Source organism: Sabethes cyaneus, chromosome 3 (assembly GCF_943734655.1).
Source record: "Sabethes cyaneus chromosome 3, idSabCyanKW18_F2, whole genome shotgun sequence".
Taxonomy (NCBI): domain Eukaryota; kingdom Metazoa; phylum Arthropoda; class Insecta; order Diptera; family Culicidae; genus Sabethes; species Sabethes cyaneus.
Window position 1 is genome coordinate 250,586,883 of NC_071355.1, and position 16,964 is coordinate 250,603,846.

The 16,964-nt window shown below is 42.7% G+C and overlaps 3 protein-coding genes across 3 annotated transcripts; 2 read left to right on the top strand and 1 right to left on the bottom strand.

Moving 5' to 3' along the window:
* The first annotated feature begins 405 nt into the window (after positions 1-405).
* LOC128741070 (odorant receptor Or2-like) lies at positions 406-1,308 on the top strand. Its single transcript, XM_053836646.1, is given in 4 exon segments — positions 406-834; positions 836-877; positions 924-1,133; positions 1,207-1,308. Coding segments are annotated over 4 exon segments (783 nt in total).
* A 2,511-nt stretch (positions 1,309-3,819) lies between these two features.
* On the top strand, positions 3,820-7,965 carry LOC128741071 (uncharacterized). The gene has a single exon (XM_053836647.1). It carries the CDS (start codon positions 3,820-3,822, stop codon positions 7,963-7,965), a length of 4,146 nt encoding a protein of 1,381 aa, XP_053692622.1.
* Positions 7,966-15,251: 7,286 nt separating this feature from the next.
* On the bottom strand, positions 15,252-16,634 carry LOC128741072 (odorant receptor Or2-like). Its single transcript, XM_053836648.1, has 4 exons — positions 16,422-16,634; positions 15,692-16,207; positions 15,420-15,629; positions 15,252-15,353 (listed from the first exon to the last, which is right to left on the bottom strand). The coding sequence occupies exons 1-4, from the start codon at positions 16,632-16,634 to the stop codon at positions 15,252-15,254; spliced, it is 1,041 nt and encodes a 346-aa protein (XP_053692623.1).
* Positions 16,635-16,964: the final 330 nt, after the last annotated feature.

Below are 16,964 nucleotides of genomic sequence, written 5' to 3' on the forward strand. Positions count from 1 at the left end.
GACGCTATGCGCTATGTTTGCATAATACCAGTTGGGCTAAATAATTTGTTTATGCTTGTCAATATTTACCAGTCGTGGGGTAATTTCCAAGAGTTGATCATCAGTTCGTTTTTTACTGCGCTGTGGACCAACGCCGTAGTAAGTATTAGTACCAGAATGTGATTGCAGAACAATTTTTTCTTCGGTATTAATGAACTTATCTTTAGCTTAGAACAGTGATTGTAGTTTTAAATCGAGAAAAATATGAACATTTTCTGGAAAACATTGCAACTGTATATAAAGAAACTGAGGTTAATGGAAAGTGTTTGAAGTTGCTCGAATCGTTGTGTGTAATTTTGTTCTTTCCAGGCCGCTGCAGACCTTACGGTTCAGAGAATTGTTTCAAGCTGCACTTGGCGCGCAAGAATGCTGTCTTTTGTCAATTTAGGCTTGGGTTTTTTCATCGATGTTTGCATTTTGCTGTATCCGCTGTTTGTCGAGAGCCGTAAACTGCCGAACGACATCTTTATTCCCGCAATAAACGTCCTCGATTCGCCTTATTATGAAATGCTTTACGCCATCCAGGCTCTGTGGTTAGTTCCTGCCAACTGCATGTACGTTCCATTCAGCAACCTTTTCTTCTCTGCCACCCTGTTTGGCTTAGTACAGATTAAAACATTGCAACATAAGCTGACAACACTCAAGACTAATGCTTTCGGAAAGGATGCCGACAATTTGAGCTCCGCAGTGAATGAACTTATCGAAGAACATTTGCGGATTATAGACTACGTAAAAGAATTTAATTCACTGTTCACTTACACTTGTTTCATAGAGTTTATATTGTTTGGAATTATGCTGTCCGGTACTTTGTTCCATATAATTACGGTATTTACAGGAAGTTTTTGCGAGAAATTATATAAATTTAATATCGGCTCAAATTTCAGACCGATTCGCAAAGCCAAATAGTAATCGCCATAATTTATGTCCTTGCAATACTTTTTGAGGTTTTCCTTGTTTACTGGCACGCAAATGAAGTTCGCGAAGAAAGTGTAAAAATCGCCGAGGCTGCCTATAACGGACCGTGGATTGAAATGGATAATTCGGTTAAAAAGAAGCTCCTGCTGATTAGCCTCAGAGCCCAGCGTCCGTTGGAGGTATTGTGTGTGTGTGAACTTTTACACGGAACGATTTGTTTTTGTTTACTTTTTGTAAATTTTTCGCTTGCAGATTAAGCTAGGCAATATTTTTCCGATGACACTGGAGATGTTTCAATCGCTGCTGAATACATCCTACTCATATTGTACTCTGCTGAGACGTGTTAATAACTAAGTTTGAAGTTTATCACTTGCAACTACCATAGAGTTAATAATTTACTGCACAGACTTGTTGTTTGCTGCACTGCACTTCATTATATAGTATTCTGGTGCTTTAAACTAAGCTATTCTAGATGAACCAGAGACAAATTTTCTCAGTGAGAATATTGCATATTTTAAGCACTAATTGAAAATAATACTCTCATAATAAATATTCAATAAAATCACGTTAGAAAACTGCGCACCCTTGAATTGTGTTTTATTATCTTTTATACCGCGCCTTTACTTTTTGCTAGTTATTTCTGGTTTCTAGTTGCAACTTGCAATACAATTAGATTAGACAAGACTCACTCGAACACTGCTTCAGGGTATTGGACGAGTTCGGTACTATGTGAATCAAGGTGACGCCATTGTCATTGTACCACTGCACAGTGGTCCAAAAGGGCGAAAAGTGGAACTTTTTTCCTAGTGCCTCTTGTTTTCATTTTATCATTTATGGTCTTCAGCACTTTTGTTCGTACGAATATCCCCCTTAATCTAAAACTGTCTGTACGCGATTTATCTTAGGTTTACATTAGATGGTTATCAACCCTATTGCGTTCGTAGATCGATACGATCCTCAGGCACTCATATCAATGCTCATTAGCTTTATCTCTCTTATCTCGATCAAATTAAACCGATCGAACAGAAAGGCCTTTTGATTCGTTTCCTGTAGCGTAGCTCTCATCGCGTCATCATCGCGCGGCACCGCTGCTTTGTGAACGACAAAATCGCCTCGCAAACTATATTCAACGCAAACGGACCAATTATCGTGATCGAAGCAGATAAAAGTGATATCGCTTAGTTCGGCAAAGAATCTAAAAAGTGAATTAAAATTTCGTCGCTGGAACACATTTGGGCACAGGTTTGCAGTTCGCTGGGCAACGTGGTGGATCTAGGCTTGGCTTGGGTGCTATTGTTGGGCTCAACAAAGGAGGTAGGAACAATAAAACTGAAGCGTCGAGCGGATTGTAAGTACACGTGCATGCATCTACCTGAGATTTTAATAAAATTGCTTCATACGAATGCTGAGTTCATCTATAATTTCTACGATTACTGATCCCCGATCAAAAGTGAACATTTTTGAGTTATTTTCGGAAAAATTGTCTGATACTAAAAAACACGTGCTCATTTATAGTTGGCTATATCAAATCTCTTTGCTCATTGTGGTTCAATTGAAGATAGGTGCTTGACGAGTGTGAGATAGTGTGACGAATACTTTATTTGTTGGTACATTTGAGGATTTTCGGTTCGGACGCTCATATCCTCTGCAATGGCGCCAAATTTGCGTACGCTATCACGACAAGAGCGGTTTTGCATTGACTCAATGAAGAATTTAATTGGTTTGATGAACGCCTACGATGAGCAAAGAGATAACGTTTGTCTAGAAGGTTGGAAGCAGCGATTAGAAGGTATTTTTGCAGACTTTCAAAAGATTCGATTAGATATCGAATTACTCGAGGAGACAGAAGAAATTGCTGAAGATGTTTTACCCCCAACAGATGATCAAAATCGAATTGTACGTGATAAATTCGAGAAAGATTACATGACGATGTATGGTTTTTTAGTCGCTGAGATCCGCAAGCAGAATGCTTCCACATTACAAGCAGTGCAAAGTGTAATCCCCCAAGGTCAAGGCTTTTCCGAAGCCACTATCTCTCGTGTTAAACTGCCCGAAGTAAAATTGCCTTTGTTCGATGGATCATTATCAAACTGGCTTACGTTTCGTGACACATTTGTCAGTCTTATAGATTCAAATACCCAACTGAAACCAATCGAAAAATTTACTTATCTGGTTTCTGCACTCTCGAAAGATGCAAAGAGAGTTGTAGAGTCGATCGAATTAACCTCAGCCAATTATTCAGTAGCTTGGGCATTACTGAAAAAGCGTTATGATAACAAAAAACTAGTCGTGAAAGGTTATATTGAGTCGTTGCTTACTATCGAACCTATGCGTAAGGAATGCTACGATTCCTTGTCTCGATTAATTGATGATTACGAGCGGAATTTAAATATGGTAAAAAAGATAGGGATTGATGTCGAAGGATGGAGTGTTCTCCTAGCGCATATGGTTTGCGCGCGTTTAGATGCAGCTACTCTTAAACAATGGGAACAACGCCATAGTTCTACTGAAGTACCACACTATGCAGAAGTGATTGAGTTCTTACGAGAACATTGCACCGTTTTGCAATCGATATCGTCGTTGAAACCCCGAATTGTAGAACCACCGAAAACTGAATTTACTCGCTTACAAAAACCAAAGCTGGTTCATGCGATTACCACTAACCAACCGGTTAGAAACTGTCCGTTTTGTAGACGAATGCCACACTCTCCCTTTCATTGTGATACCTTTCGATCAATGCCCATATCCCAACGATTCGAAGCAGTCAAGAAAAATTCGCTCTGTATTAACTGCTTTTCACACTCACATCTCGTTAAGCAATGTCCGTCAAGCTCTTGCAGAGTCTGTAGCCAGAAACATCATACAATGTTGCACCAAAATACCGGGCGCTTACTCGAACCCGTAGCAAAACCGAAATTCTCTGAACAATCACCAATATCGTCATCGAATCACGCTCAGTTTACTCGAAATAGTAATGTTCCTCCTCTGCCCGCATCGCACCAAGCACCATCGTCCAGCCTCACCTCGTCTTCGCCCCCACCCACAAGCCACGTTTCGACTTCCTTGCTCGGAAATACAAAATCAGTTCCAGCCACAGTATTATTACAAACTGCTGTTGTGAAGGTGTCCGATATCAACGGACATACCGTATGGGCTAGAGCTTTGCTAGACCCAGCATCACAAATCAATCTCATAACGGAGGAATTGTCGCAGCAGCTCACGTTACGCCGCATAAAAACTCACCAAGAAATCGGTGGTGTTGGAAATTCTACTGTCGTTTCATCGCATATCGTTATCGCTAAAATAAAGTCTCACTGTTCAACTTTCATTGCTGATTTTTCATTCCACGTGCTGTCAGGAATAACTCGCGAGCTTCCTGCCAGGGCTCTTGCCACCGCCGAATGGACCATTCCCAATGAAATCGTGCTTGCTGATCCCACCTTTTACCAACCCGGTCGGATCGATATGATATTGGGCATGGAAGTATACTACGAACTCATACAAGAAGGGCTAGTTAGACTTGGTCCCCATTTGCCAGTACTGCAAAAAACCACACTAGGATGGGTGGTCTCCGGTAAGGTTGGAAATTCGTCAGCGCCTACTCTTCGTATCGCTAATATTTGCACAGCAACCGCTATTGATGAACAATTGGCGCGTTTCTGGGAAATAGAATCTTGTTATGCTAAAAGCACTCTTTCGGTCGAAGAAACACTTTGCGAGGCTCACTTTGCGGCAACTACCGTTCGGAATGAAATGGGCCGCTTTGTAGTACAACTTCCTAAACGGAACTCCGTGTTGGCCACATTGGGAAATTCTGAAGAAATCGCAATTCGTCGATTCTTGGCACTAGAACGTCGCTTGAATGCAAATCCACCCCTGAAGGAAGCATACAGCAACTTTATTGACGAGTATTATCGCCTTGGCCACATGGTCGAACCGTCAGCACCATTTGACCTACCATCGTACTTTTTGCCCCACCACTGCGTAATCAAACCAGACAGCCTTACTACCAAGCTTAGGGTAGTGTTCGATGCTTCGTGCGCAACAGACACTGGCGTGTCGTTGAACGACGCACTTATGATTGGACCCGTTGTGCAGGACGATCTCCTATCGATAGTTCTTCGTTTTAGAATGCATCGCTATGCGATAATAGCTGACGTCGAAAAAATGTACCGGCAAGTGGCCGTACATTCTCCTGATCGTGCTCTGCAACAAATTCTCTGGAGAAATTCCCCACAAGAACCGCTACGTACCTACCAACTGACAACAGTAACATATGGCACATCGTGTGCACCGTATCTCGCTACTAAATGCCTACAAGAGTTATCGAAATCTGTGCAAAATACCCAACCTAAAATAGCCAGGATAGTTGGGTCTGATTTTTATATGGACGATCTTTTAACTGGAGTTGATGATATATGCGATGGTCAGCAACTTTGTTCACAGCTGCTAAATGTACTCAACTCAGCTGGTTTTCCCTTGAGAAAATGGTCATCTAATTGTCCAATGGTTCTTGAACATCTCCCGCCTGACATACTTGACGAAAGACAACTGTTCGAGCTCGACTCTAGTTCTGCTGCTATTAAAACGCTCGGTTTACAGTGGCAGACCAATACCGACCAATTTATTTTCGGCATTCCTAAATGGAACGAGTCAACCGTAATTACCAAACGTACGATACTATCCGATGCTGCCAAACTTTTCGACCCTCTTGGTCTTGTCGGTCCCGTGATTGTTCGAGCCAAAATTTGTATGCAGGATCTTTGGAGAGACCAGAAAACATGGGATGAGCCACTTAGTGAAGAATTCCAGGAGAGATGGCGCGAGTTCAAAAATAGTTTGACCACTCTTCAAGACCTGATCATTCCTCGTTGGGCAATCCAAGTAGATTCACCTAGTTCGATCGAAATACACGGCTTCTGCGACTCATCAGAAAAGGCTTACGGCGCGTGCATTTACCTACGAGCAATAGCTGCAAACGGAACCATCGCAGTCAATCTCCTCACTGCGAAATCGAAGGTCGCTCCGCTGGGTGACACAAAGAAGCAAAAACGTATTTGCTTACCTCGTCTAGAACTATCTTCTGCTTTACTGCTTGCTCATCTGTTCCAAAAGGTTCAACACGCTATTCGGTTGAACACGAAACCGTTCTTTTGGACAGATTCAACCATCGTCCTACACTGGCTAGCCGCAACACCGTCTCGATGGAAGACCTTTGTTGCCAATAGAGTGTCCGAGATACAGCATATCACAGCTTCTGGAATCTGGTCTCACGTCTCAGGTTCAGAAAATCCAGCAGATATAATATCGCGTGGAATGGATCCCGAACAGCTTCAGCATACATCGACCTGGTGGCACGGACCAGATTGGCTTAGTAAGCAGCCAAGATTTTGGCCATCTTTGTCACCACTGCACATCGAATTATTTGATCAACAAGATCTCGAAGAACGTCCAATCACATTAGTCGCACAGCCAATAACAGTAAATTCAATTTTTTCCCTACGATCTTCGTACATGGCTCTGGTCCGAATAGTAGCTTGGATGCAGAGATTTTGCTATAATAGTCAACCCAAAAATTTGGCACTCAGAAGAAATGGATGTTTACGGGTTCCGGAAATCAAAGAAGCAGAAAAAACTTTAGTACGAATCGCTCAAAGCGAAATATTTTCGGAAGATCTTTCGTCGATAGCCAAAACTGGCCAAGTCAAACCAAATTCCCAGCTAAAACTACTGACGCCCTTGGTTTGTCAAGGCATTCTTCGCGTTCGTGGCAGACTTCAACATGCTGCAGTCTCTTACGATCGAAAGCACCCTATGATACTACCTGCAAAACACCCGCTCACCGACCTCATAGCTCGCTATTATCATGAAAAGTTGCTTCACGCGGGGCCACAGTTCCTAATCGCCGGCCTACGAGAGAAGTTTTGGCCGCTACGCATCCGAAACCTCGTTAGACGCACCGTTCACTCTTGTATTAGCTGTTTCAGATGTCGACCGCGTGTGCAAGACCAAATAATGGGCGACTTACCACCTGAGCGAGTGTCTCCCACACTACCCTTTGTTCACACTGGAGTGGACCTATGCGGACCACTGTATTATCGACACCCTCAGCGCCGCTCTCAGCATACAAAAACATACATAGCGATTTTCGTTTGCCTCTCAGTAAAAGCAATTCACATCGAGCTGGTCGGAGATCTATCTACTGGTTCGTTTATAGCTGCTTTAAGACGATTTCTAGCCCGTCGTGGAAAACCACGTCTTATCGAATGCGACAATGCAACAAATTTTAAGGGTGCATCTCGAGAATTAGCCGAACTGAAAAGACAATTCAACTCACAACAAATGCAGCAGTCCATAACAAGTTCCTGCACCGAAGAAGGCATCGAATTCAAGTTCATTCCACCCCGTTCACCGAATTTTGGTGGATTATGGGAGGCGGCCGTAAGGTCTCTCAAGGCGCACCTGCGAGCAACTATCGGCAACGCAGTCTTAACTGCTGAACAACTGACCACACTTTTGGCTCAAATAGAGAGCTGTCTCAATTCCCGTCCTTTAACGCAAATGACAGCCGAGCCTGAAGACCTCGAAGTCCTGACTCCTGGGCATTTCCTTATCCATCGCTCTCTGACGGCCCCAGCAGAGCCATCACTAGAAAACGTACCAATTAATCGACTTGATCGCTGGCAGGTAGTTCAAGAATACGTTCGCCGACTCTGGAGGCGCTGGAGTACAGAATATTTGTCCGGCCTGCAACCACGGACGAAATGGACCCGTGAAAAAGACAATATTGCCATCGGAACCATGGTTTTGGTCAAGGAGGAGAATCTGCCACCTCTCAAGTGGCGTTTTGGCAGAATCGTGCATATCTTCAGAGCAGATGACGGCAATATACGTGTCGTGGTAGTGAGGACCAAGGACGGAGAATTCAGGCGCGCAATTTCCAAAATCTGCGTGCTACCCATTCGTCAACCATCTCCACCCAACGGGAGCCACGATAATGATGACAATTAACTTTCTTCCATCGTAGTGTTCGCACTACGCAACGACCGAGGGCTCGCGGGCCCTCGGACTCTGTGAGTATGTTTTTTATAGGAATTTGCAAAAAGTAATAGAATGTTTTATCCTCCATATTGGCTGGCTACGGCGACGTCGACCTTGGCTCCAACCTACAACCATGAGCTATAATGCTACAACCCTCATCCAAGGCATCTAACCGTTATCATCGCCACAACCATCAGACGTCTACAAAAACAACGATTGATGACATCCACGACAACATGCGTTCGGGTTACATCAATGGAACAGCTGATCGGCACGGACCGATGAATGAAGCATCCTCCCAATCAACAACATTAATATCCGAACGAAACAACTGATCATTGGGATCGGCACATGCAGATACAAACAAGCAGCCGAGTAGTCACGTGGAGAATACCGAAGAATACCCGAATTATTATTGTTAATACGAAGAGCTTGTTAACACGAAGAGCTACTATTAGAAAAATTAGTTAATAGGATAGGTTGAAAATTTGATTTTCAACGGAGGGCGGCATATGTACGCGATTTATCTTAGGTTTACATTAGATGGTTATCAACCCTATTGCGTTCGTAGATCGATACGATCCTCAGGCACTCATATCAATGCTCATTAGCTTTATCTCTCTTATCTCGATCAAATTAAACCGATCGAACAGAAAGGCCTTTTGATTCGTTTCCTGTAGCGTAGCTCTGCAGTGATCTTATAAATAGCTATAGGACACCGAGATTTGCACTTTTTCTTATCAGTCTGAAATACATCATCAGAAGACACGCATCATTTATACAAACCCTTTCGCTTTCGTTATCGAATAAACCCCTTACCATTCAAACCCCAGTTCACCGCGTAATTAATTGTCGAAAATTCCCTAACACTGTCAAAAGTCACTATAATGACATTGCTGTCATTGCTCACTATAATGAAAATAGAAAAATAACTTTTTTGTGTTAGGAAATATAGACATAGTTTCTTCGGTAAAGTTGTAAATATTGTAAAAACAAGCAACTTTGCTGAAGAAATAAAATTTCTATCTTTATCGAGTGCTGAACTATAGAGCATATTCTTTAAAACTTCTTTAAAATTGGTTTTTCATACTTAGCTTTTGTTAGTTACATTTTACAAGAATACAATGTTCCAGGCAATTATCGAAGCTCTCAAAATACACGTTTTTGCAGAAGACTGTAAATCTCTTGGTCCTTTACTTGCTGAATTATCGCATTTCACAAGCCCATGGGGTAAAATGGGGCAACCGGATTTATGAAATCAGTGCTTCATCTTAAAGCTTAAGTCGAGTACTATAAACTTGTATGGGTTCCGCTTGTCCCCAACAACCCAAATGAGAGTACGGGAAGCATACGTTTTAAGTGTTTCGCGTTCGCTAAAGGCTCGATACACGTCCATTTCTTATGTTAGTTATCGTTTTTGACTCGTAAAGTTAAGGAAAAACAAAGCTTAAATGAGCGATAACTTTGTAAGGAGAGGTCCTAGAGTTTTGCAATCTTCTGCAAAAACGTGTGTTTTGAGTCTTTCAATAATCGCCTAGAACCATATACTCTTGTAAAATGCAACCAACATACGCTAAATATGTAAAAATTATTTTTAATTTATTTCCAGCTTTTCCTGTACTATTTACGTGAATTTCAGATAGTTCGCACACATACTAATGCATTAACGTGAAAATCAGGTGGATGTCATTATTTTTTCCAATTACAATCAGCTGAAAATCACGTAACTCCCTGTAGAGAAATCTACATGATTTTTCACGTGGAAAGATCGTGTGGATTATTTTGAGTGTAGATGACGATTTCGGGTTCCGTTTAAAAAGAGAAACCACTTTCCTATCGTTGGTGAGACGTTCTTTTAACTATTTTAGGACATCGCACATTAGCATTAGGTACCCAGATAAAAAACAAACTGAACAATAAGTTGTTTTGCAGTCGCGCGTGTCCTCGTATACAACTCTTGACTGTGAATTATAAAGCAATGTAGATAATTGCAATATTAAGTTATATCTTAATCATACATTCAGGAGTATTGAGTTGCGTGTTCTAAAAGGCACGCAAGATAGAATTACAACTGGTTGTCAAAATTTTCGCAAGTATATTACTTTAAAATTGCTTACTTTAAGCCCTTAGCCTAAATTTGTGGTGAGGCGAGACGAGACATCAGACGAGACACGAGACGAGACGAACCGAGACGAGGTTAGGCACGAGTCAAGAAGAGGTGAGACACGAGACAGAACGAGACGAGACAAGACGAGATACGAGATAAAACGAGACACGACACGAGTGGATCATGAGACGAGACAAGACACGAGAGAAACCGAAAAAGGGGCGAGTCGAGGTGAGTGACGAGCCGAAACGAATCGAGACGAGTTAAGACGAGGCGAAACAGAAGACGAGACGAGACACGAGACGAGATGAGACGCGAGACGAGAAGAGACGTGAGATGAGACATGAAACGAGACGAGAGACGAGGCGAGACGAGACACGAAACGAGAACATATTTAGGCTGTGAACCATTTCGCGAAATATTTAACATTTTAGTTAAAATTTGACAGCTTGATGGTTATTTCTCCTCGAGTGGCTAAAATCAGTTCAGAATGCGAACCATTGCATATTTGACAGATTGATAGTTTTGATAGTTGACCAAACTCGTGTTTTAGTCTTTGACGTTGAAATGCGGTCAGGCATTAATATTAATATTTTTTTGAAACGATGGTTTTACAATTGATGGAGGGACGGTAGGGGAAACCTGCCAGGGCGTGTGGCGCGTTAGGGGATTCATCCACTATATAAACTGCGGATCATCTTACGGAAAGAAATCCTGAACTGCATTGCGGAACAGGTTCTCCAGCCATACGGCCAATGTTCAAGAGCTGTCAGCTCAAGAACAGCTACCGGCTCCTCGTATGTGCCGACGTGAAGACAGTGGGATGGCTGCAAACTACGGTACCAACTTTCAAACCGTGGGATGAAGGGCTGCTGAGAACGTACACCATAAAGGACCTCCCGAGGCCCCTTGTGTTCATGGGGTATTTCTCGAGCAGTGTGAATACTTCGAGCGAGGGGATCCTTCCTCTGCTCTAAAATCAGAACGATGACTTCTCTACATAAACGTGACAGGAAACACCGCCGAACTGGCGTTAGAGATAGAACCTCTGTCTGCTGACCTGATTGTCAAGCAGGGTTTCATGCTGAACTAGATGTTCGGCAAGGCTCACCTGCGACAGGTTGGCCGAGGAGCGACCAACTGCCGTTTAGGGGATTCTGCGCCAGGAGCAGCGAAAGTACGCGTGGGTCAACCTCCCGAGGAAGTTTCACAACCACCTGTTCCAGGCACGTCGGCAACGGTTGCGCAGGTTCGAACGGTTCCCCGCAAGGGAAATCGCACAACTCAAAGCCGACCGAAAAGCGCCGGCCGTAATTCGGTCTCCAATCGACTGCAGCCATTGAAGCCCTCTGAAGTAGGGGAGCAGGCAAATCAAGAAGGCGTTCACGCCACTGCTCCTTTGAACCAATGAAATCTCCGGGTCCGGATGGCATACTACCCATCTTTTTACAAAAAGCGGACGAGATTATAATTTCCGAGCTCATTAACCTCTTTTGTGCCAGCTTTACGTTGGGACATGTCCCGGCAAGCTGGCGGAAGGTCAGGGTGGTGGCCCAAGGCAGGCAAAAAAGATAAAACCATGCCAAAAGCTTTGAGACCAATTAGTCTGACATCAACGCTTCTCAAGTTGATGGAAAAAATCACGGATAATCACATCCGTGATGAGTTTTTAATAACACCCCTCTGCATGGCAATCAACATGCTTACCAACGTGACGCTAGTGACGCTGACTGAAAAGTCGCGCTGCAATACCAAAAGACGGCAAAGCAAAGCAAAGCCTAGGTGCTACATTCCGTTATCGAAACTTGACCTTCTGTTTTATACGACAGACTTCGCAGCCAGCTGTTAGAGTGCAGGACAATTGCAGGGCCAGTTGCTACGATCCTATTGACTCTAACAGCCTCTCCCAGTCGAGATTCAAACATACGACGACTGGCTTATAAGGCCAGCGTTTTACCTCGAAGCCAACTGGGAGGTCACTTTGTGCTTTTCTTGACATTGACGGCGCTTTCGACAACACGTTCTTCGCTCCAATTGATACGGCTCTCCTTAATGAAGGAACTGATCAGTCGACAATGAGCTGGAACTTAATACAAACTCTTCCAAAACAGTGGTGATACTATTTACTAGGCGGAGGAGACATACACTTACTCCCCCTACTCTGAATGGCGTCAGATTAAGCTTCAACAATGAAGTTAAACAACTGAACTGGACTGCTCTCCTTGATTGTGCGGTCAAGAAAGTAACCTTCTGTCCAATGCTGGTAGGAGACACAACGACAACTTGTTAAGCGTAGCTATCTATTACCCCTCCCCTTCCTTTCCACTCTTTCCCGTCCATTTCCAAAAAATCCTTCTTCATTGCTTTCCCTTACCGTCTCTTCATCAATTGTAGAACCATCGTTTCATAAAATATTACTATATGCCTGACCGCATTTCAAGGTCATGACTAAAACCACGAGGTTTGGTCTATTATCCCAATTATGACGTTTTTGTTTCAAAAGGTAAACAACAGTACTCATTTATTTGGTTCAACCATTTAAAACAAAGAGAACCGAGTAAATCTCATAAAAGTGCAGTTACAAATATTTTCAATAAATAAAGGAGCAATATTTCTGAACGTCGGATGAAGTGCAACGTTTAGCTGCGTATGTTCTCCGCGGTATCGACAACTTCCGGCGGTGTAGAGCCAACGACAATTTGGAACTGGTTCACCTCACCAGCGATGAACCCCTGATCAGGCAGCAGAAGTGTTGCTGAAGACCGCTCCAAGTGAAATCGAAATCGTTATCCTCATCAAAACTCAAGGGACGCCAGGAAATCGACCTGATACCGTGAACAAATCTGTCACTATTTACACAAAATGTTCGTTCCTGGATAAGTAGGGCATCGTGTGCAGCTGTGGCCGGATTGGAACCCCTTCGAACGCATCGACCGCTAAATTTCATTCCCAATAAACATCCAATTGCCCATTGCCCATCTACACTCACTAAGCACCAAATTGTAAACTCACTAGAGCACCGAAACCTGTTTCCAAAGTACCAGTAACGAGCTGAAGGCTAAAATGGTCACCTAAAGCAAGGTACTTTCAGAAAAATTCACATCTGCAGACACCACCCGGAAATCCATCCGGCCAGCAGCTCCGCACTAGGGAGGCGTGTGGGAGAGGCTCGTCTGATCGATACAGTAATCATGAATTGTCCGAACAAACCGGATGATGAAACTCGTGGTCGAACGTTCTACACTTCGGAGTTGCTGGAAGTTAGCCAAGTGGATTGGATCGAAGGATGGCGACTTGGTACTCGTGGTTGAGAGAGTTGCGAGAAACCAGTGGATACGGGAACGGATCGAATAAATGTTTTCTGGACGAGACGCCAAAGTACGACAAACGCTGGTTCGGCCATTTTCAGGGATCCTGTGTAGACCAGCAATTAACAACGCTGTATTCTCGGTGTGTCAGGAGAATGGGATGCGCAGAAAGATTTACGGGCGGATGTATATCACTGCGGGACTTCTCGGTGCGGTAAAGTTTCTCACGGCAGCGTAGCCACAGCTGTCAGCGAAATGACTTCAAGGTTGAGAAACGGTTGGAACGAAAACAGGTGAACTTAGTTGAACTTTAAGTGTCAAATTTCTCATAAATTTACCCTAAAATAAACACTTATAGCTCACGTGTTACTACTCAAAGAGTTGTTTGACATAACCCAACAGTAAAAATAGAATCTTATAAATACTATAAGTTTCGATTGGGGTTAAACAATTAAAACTTACATTCGAACATACAGGAAAACCGTTCAGGTTCTTCGAACGAATGAAGAACGATTCAGAAAACTTAGATCCACTGTTTCTTTATTCTTGGCAACACGATACGTGAGTAATATAACAGCCATTGATTGACTTCTAAAAACGACCACCAGGAAGGACCCGTTTTCGGTTCTTTAACAAAGCAAGCGGTTTCCTTTGTTTGGAAGCAATTTTTCACCATTCTACTGATAAGTACAATCGAGCAAACACCTGGCCCTCCCTGCCAACGGGTTTTATTCAATTTCCAACTAACTTTTGTGCTACTTCTTGTACCTTAAAGCAAATATTTAGGTATTGGTTCAGTATTTTTATTTTATTATTTATTTGTTCGCACAAATCAAGTGCTCCGTTGCTTGATATAAGTGAATACAAAGCAATAGGCGGGCCAGCAGGTTTGTTATTGTTGTTTGCGCCCAGCTTGTATTGAACCTATATTTTTTCTGTGGAATGGCACACAAAATCTGCTGGGAAAACATAAAATGTTCAATTAATTTCAAACCAAAGAGTTCTGTACACATTTTGAAGATGACAGCTTTTCTCGAAATTGGCTGCTTTGCTGAAGTGCAGCATGTGTTGAGAGCCTCCACACGGTGGACATTGGAAAGTTTCCACACAGCTCTTAGCAAGCGAACATAACTCCACTCGAGCGTTTAATCGCAGCTGCGGCCTCCCTGCGGCGTACTTTGGAACCAATTTGTATTTATAAGTGGTGGGACTCGAACGGACCTGCGGTAAGTCGCCCTGTGAGTCCAGCACTCGTTGTGCTCGATTGTTGTACCACGAACGGATGTGAAATGTGCTGCAATCTAGTAAACCAGTGTGAAGCAGTGCAGTAAAAATGCACTAACAACCTAGCACGAAATATGTACACGAAAAATTCCATTGGCTGCTGCGATGATCGCAGCACCCGAACGAAAAATAGTGGCAACAACCTGGCGCCAATTTGATGGGTGCGCCATATGGTTGATAGCGCAGCATCGGAATTTCTCCTGCAATGGCGCAGCCATTATTGTGAGTGTTGTCCATCTGACGGAGGGGAAATGAAAAATTTAATTTATCATTGTAAAAGCTTTTCCCATACGCGAAATATGTTTCGACGCTAGCTGGCGAGTGCTTTTTGTATTCTATTTATGCGTTTTTTTTTTGCGATTCTATTGCTCGACAATTTTTTGTACTGGTCCGGTCGGCAAACTTGAGCTGGCAAATATTCCATCGGAAATACCGATCAACGTCAATCAAATCATTTATTGAGATCAAAATACGGTGCAAAAGACTTGAAATTAACGTGTTTGGTAACTACTGGTTCTCACTGCATCCCAAGTAGGATAATTCAATACAAACAGTTATTAGTTATTAAAACGTCTCAGCAACGTACAGTATGAGTAGGATGTATTCAGCAGTGATTGAAACATCTCTAGAGTTATCGGAAAAACGTTGCCCAGTTTTATCTGAAAATGCGCACAAAGTTAATGGAGAAAAACTGTTTCGCAACAAATGCTCTAAAGTCCTCCAACCTCCAACGGACGCTGGGCTCTGAGACTAATCAGCAGGAGCTTCTTTTTGGCTGACTTATCCATATCGATCCATGATCCATTGTAAGCAGCCTCGGCGACTCGAACGCTTTCTTCGCGAACCTCATTTGCGTGCCAGTAGACAGCGAATAGCTCCACCGTCGCTCCGAAGATGTAACATCCACTTACGATAATTTGACTGTAGTTATTTGTCTAAAAATTACCGTCCGTATTTTATTATTTTTACACTGTTTTTCTTAAGAGCTTCTAGCTACCGTAAAGATATGGTATAATAGGACGCATATCATAATTTCAAACAATAAAAATTCAACGAGGCAGATGAAGCCAAGCAACGAATTAATGTCTTCGATGTAAGTTATGATCCGCAAATGATCCTCGATAATTTTATTGATCGTCAAGTTCAGATTTATCGAACACTTTCTTAATGTATTAGCTTTGAGTACGGTCAGCTGATGCTGCAGCGTCTTAATCTGTATTAAACCGAACAAAGTCGCCGAGAAGAAAAAATTACTTAACGGAATGTACATGCAGTTGGCCGGAATTAACCACAATGCCTGAATGGCGTAGGCAATTTCATAACTGGGTGATTTCCGGACGTCCATGAAAGGAACATAGATTTCAAATGGTAATTTACGTTCCTCGATATACAGTGGATAAGCTAATATGCACACATCGACCAACATTGCTAAGCCATAGTTGCAAAAAGTCAGCATTCTTGCGCGCTTAGTGAGACTAGTTATGATTCTCTGCACCGCGAGGTCTTCAATTGCCTGAAATGGAGAAAAAGCTACTCATAGCAGTTCTTACAATTACAAATCACAATTTTTAACCTCAATTTCTTTGTACACGACAGCAAGCCTTTCCAGAAACTGTTCATATTTATTGCGATTCAGAACGAGGATGACTGTTCTTAGCTTAAGCGTTAAATCGAATAGATTTGATGAAAAATCTTCGCCAAATTCAAAGTGTTGTTAATATACTTACAGTCGCATTGAACAACAAAATAGTGAGGAATGCATTGGTTATCCAAACCTCGAAATATCCCCACAAGTAGTAAATATTGGTAAACATAAACAAATCGATTATCGCAACCGGAATGATCCAAACGTAGCACATGGCGTCCTCCTTTAGCATGAACGAAAAGAAACGGAAAACGCGCACGTTGGTTGAAATTATCGGACAGTTTAGTACATTCATTGTTCGCTTTTTTCGGGGGCTCCGATTTAGCCTGGGGGTTGAACTGACTAAGAATGAACCGTTGTCACTTCGCAAAACCCGCATAAATAAAGCCTTCTTCTTTCTATCATTCGTTCGTACACGTCATGACAGAATTCCTACAATAAAATTTAGCCACGTGTTTCGAACTGAAATATCTCTGTCTGTAATTAGTGAAACTGTCCGTCAACATTGATTTGAAAATTGAAGGTTGTGTGATTGTTGAGTGTTTTGCAACATTGTCGTACAATTTCTCGGTCTCGGTCGTACGTTTCTCGGAGATGGCTGAACCGATTCGTTCGCTATTACGCT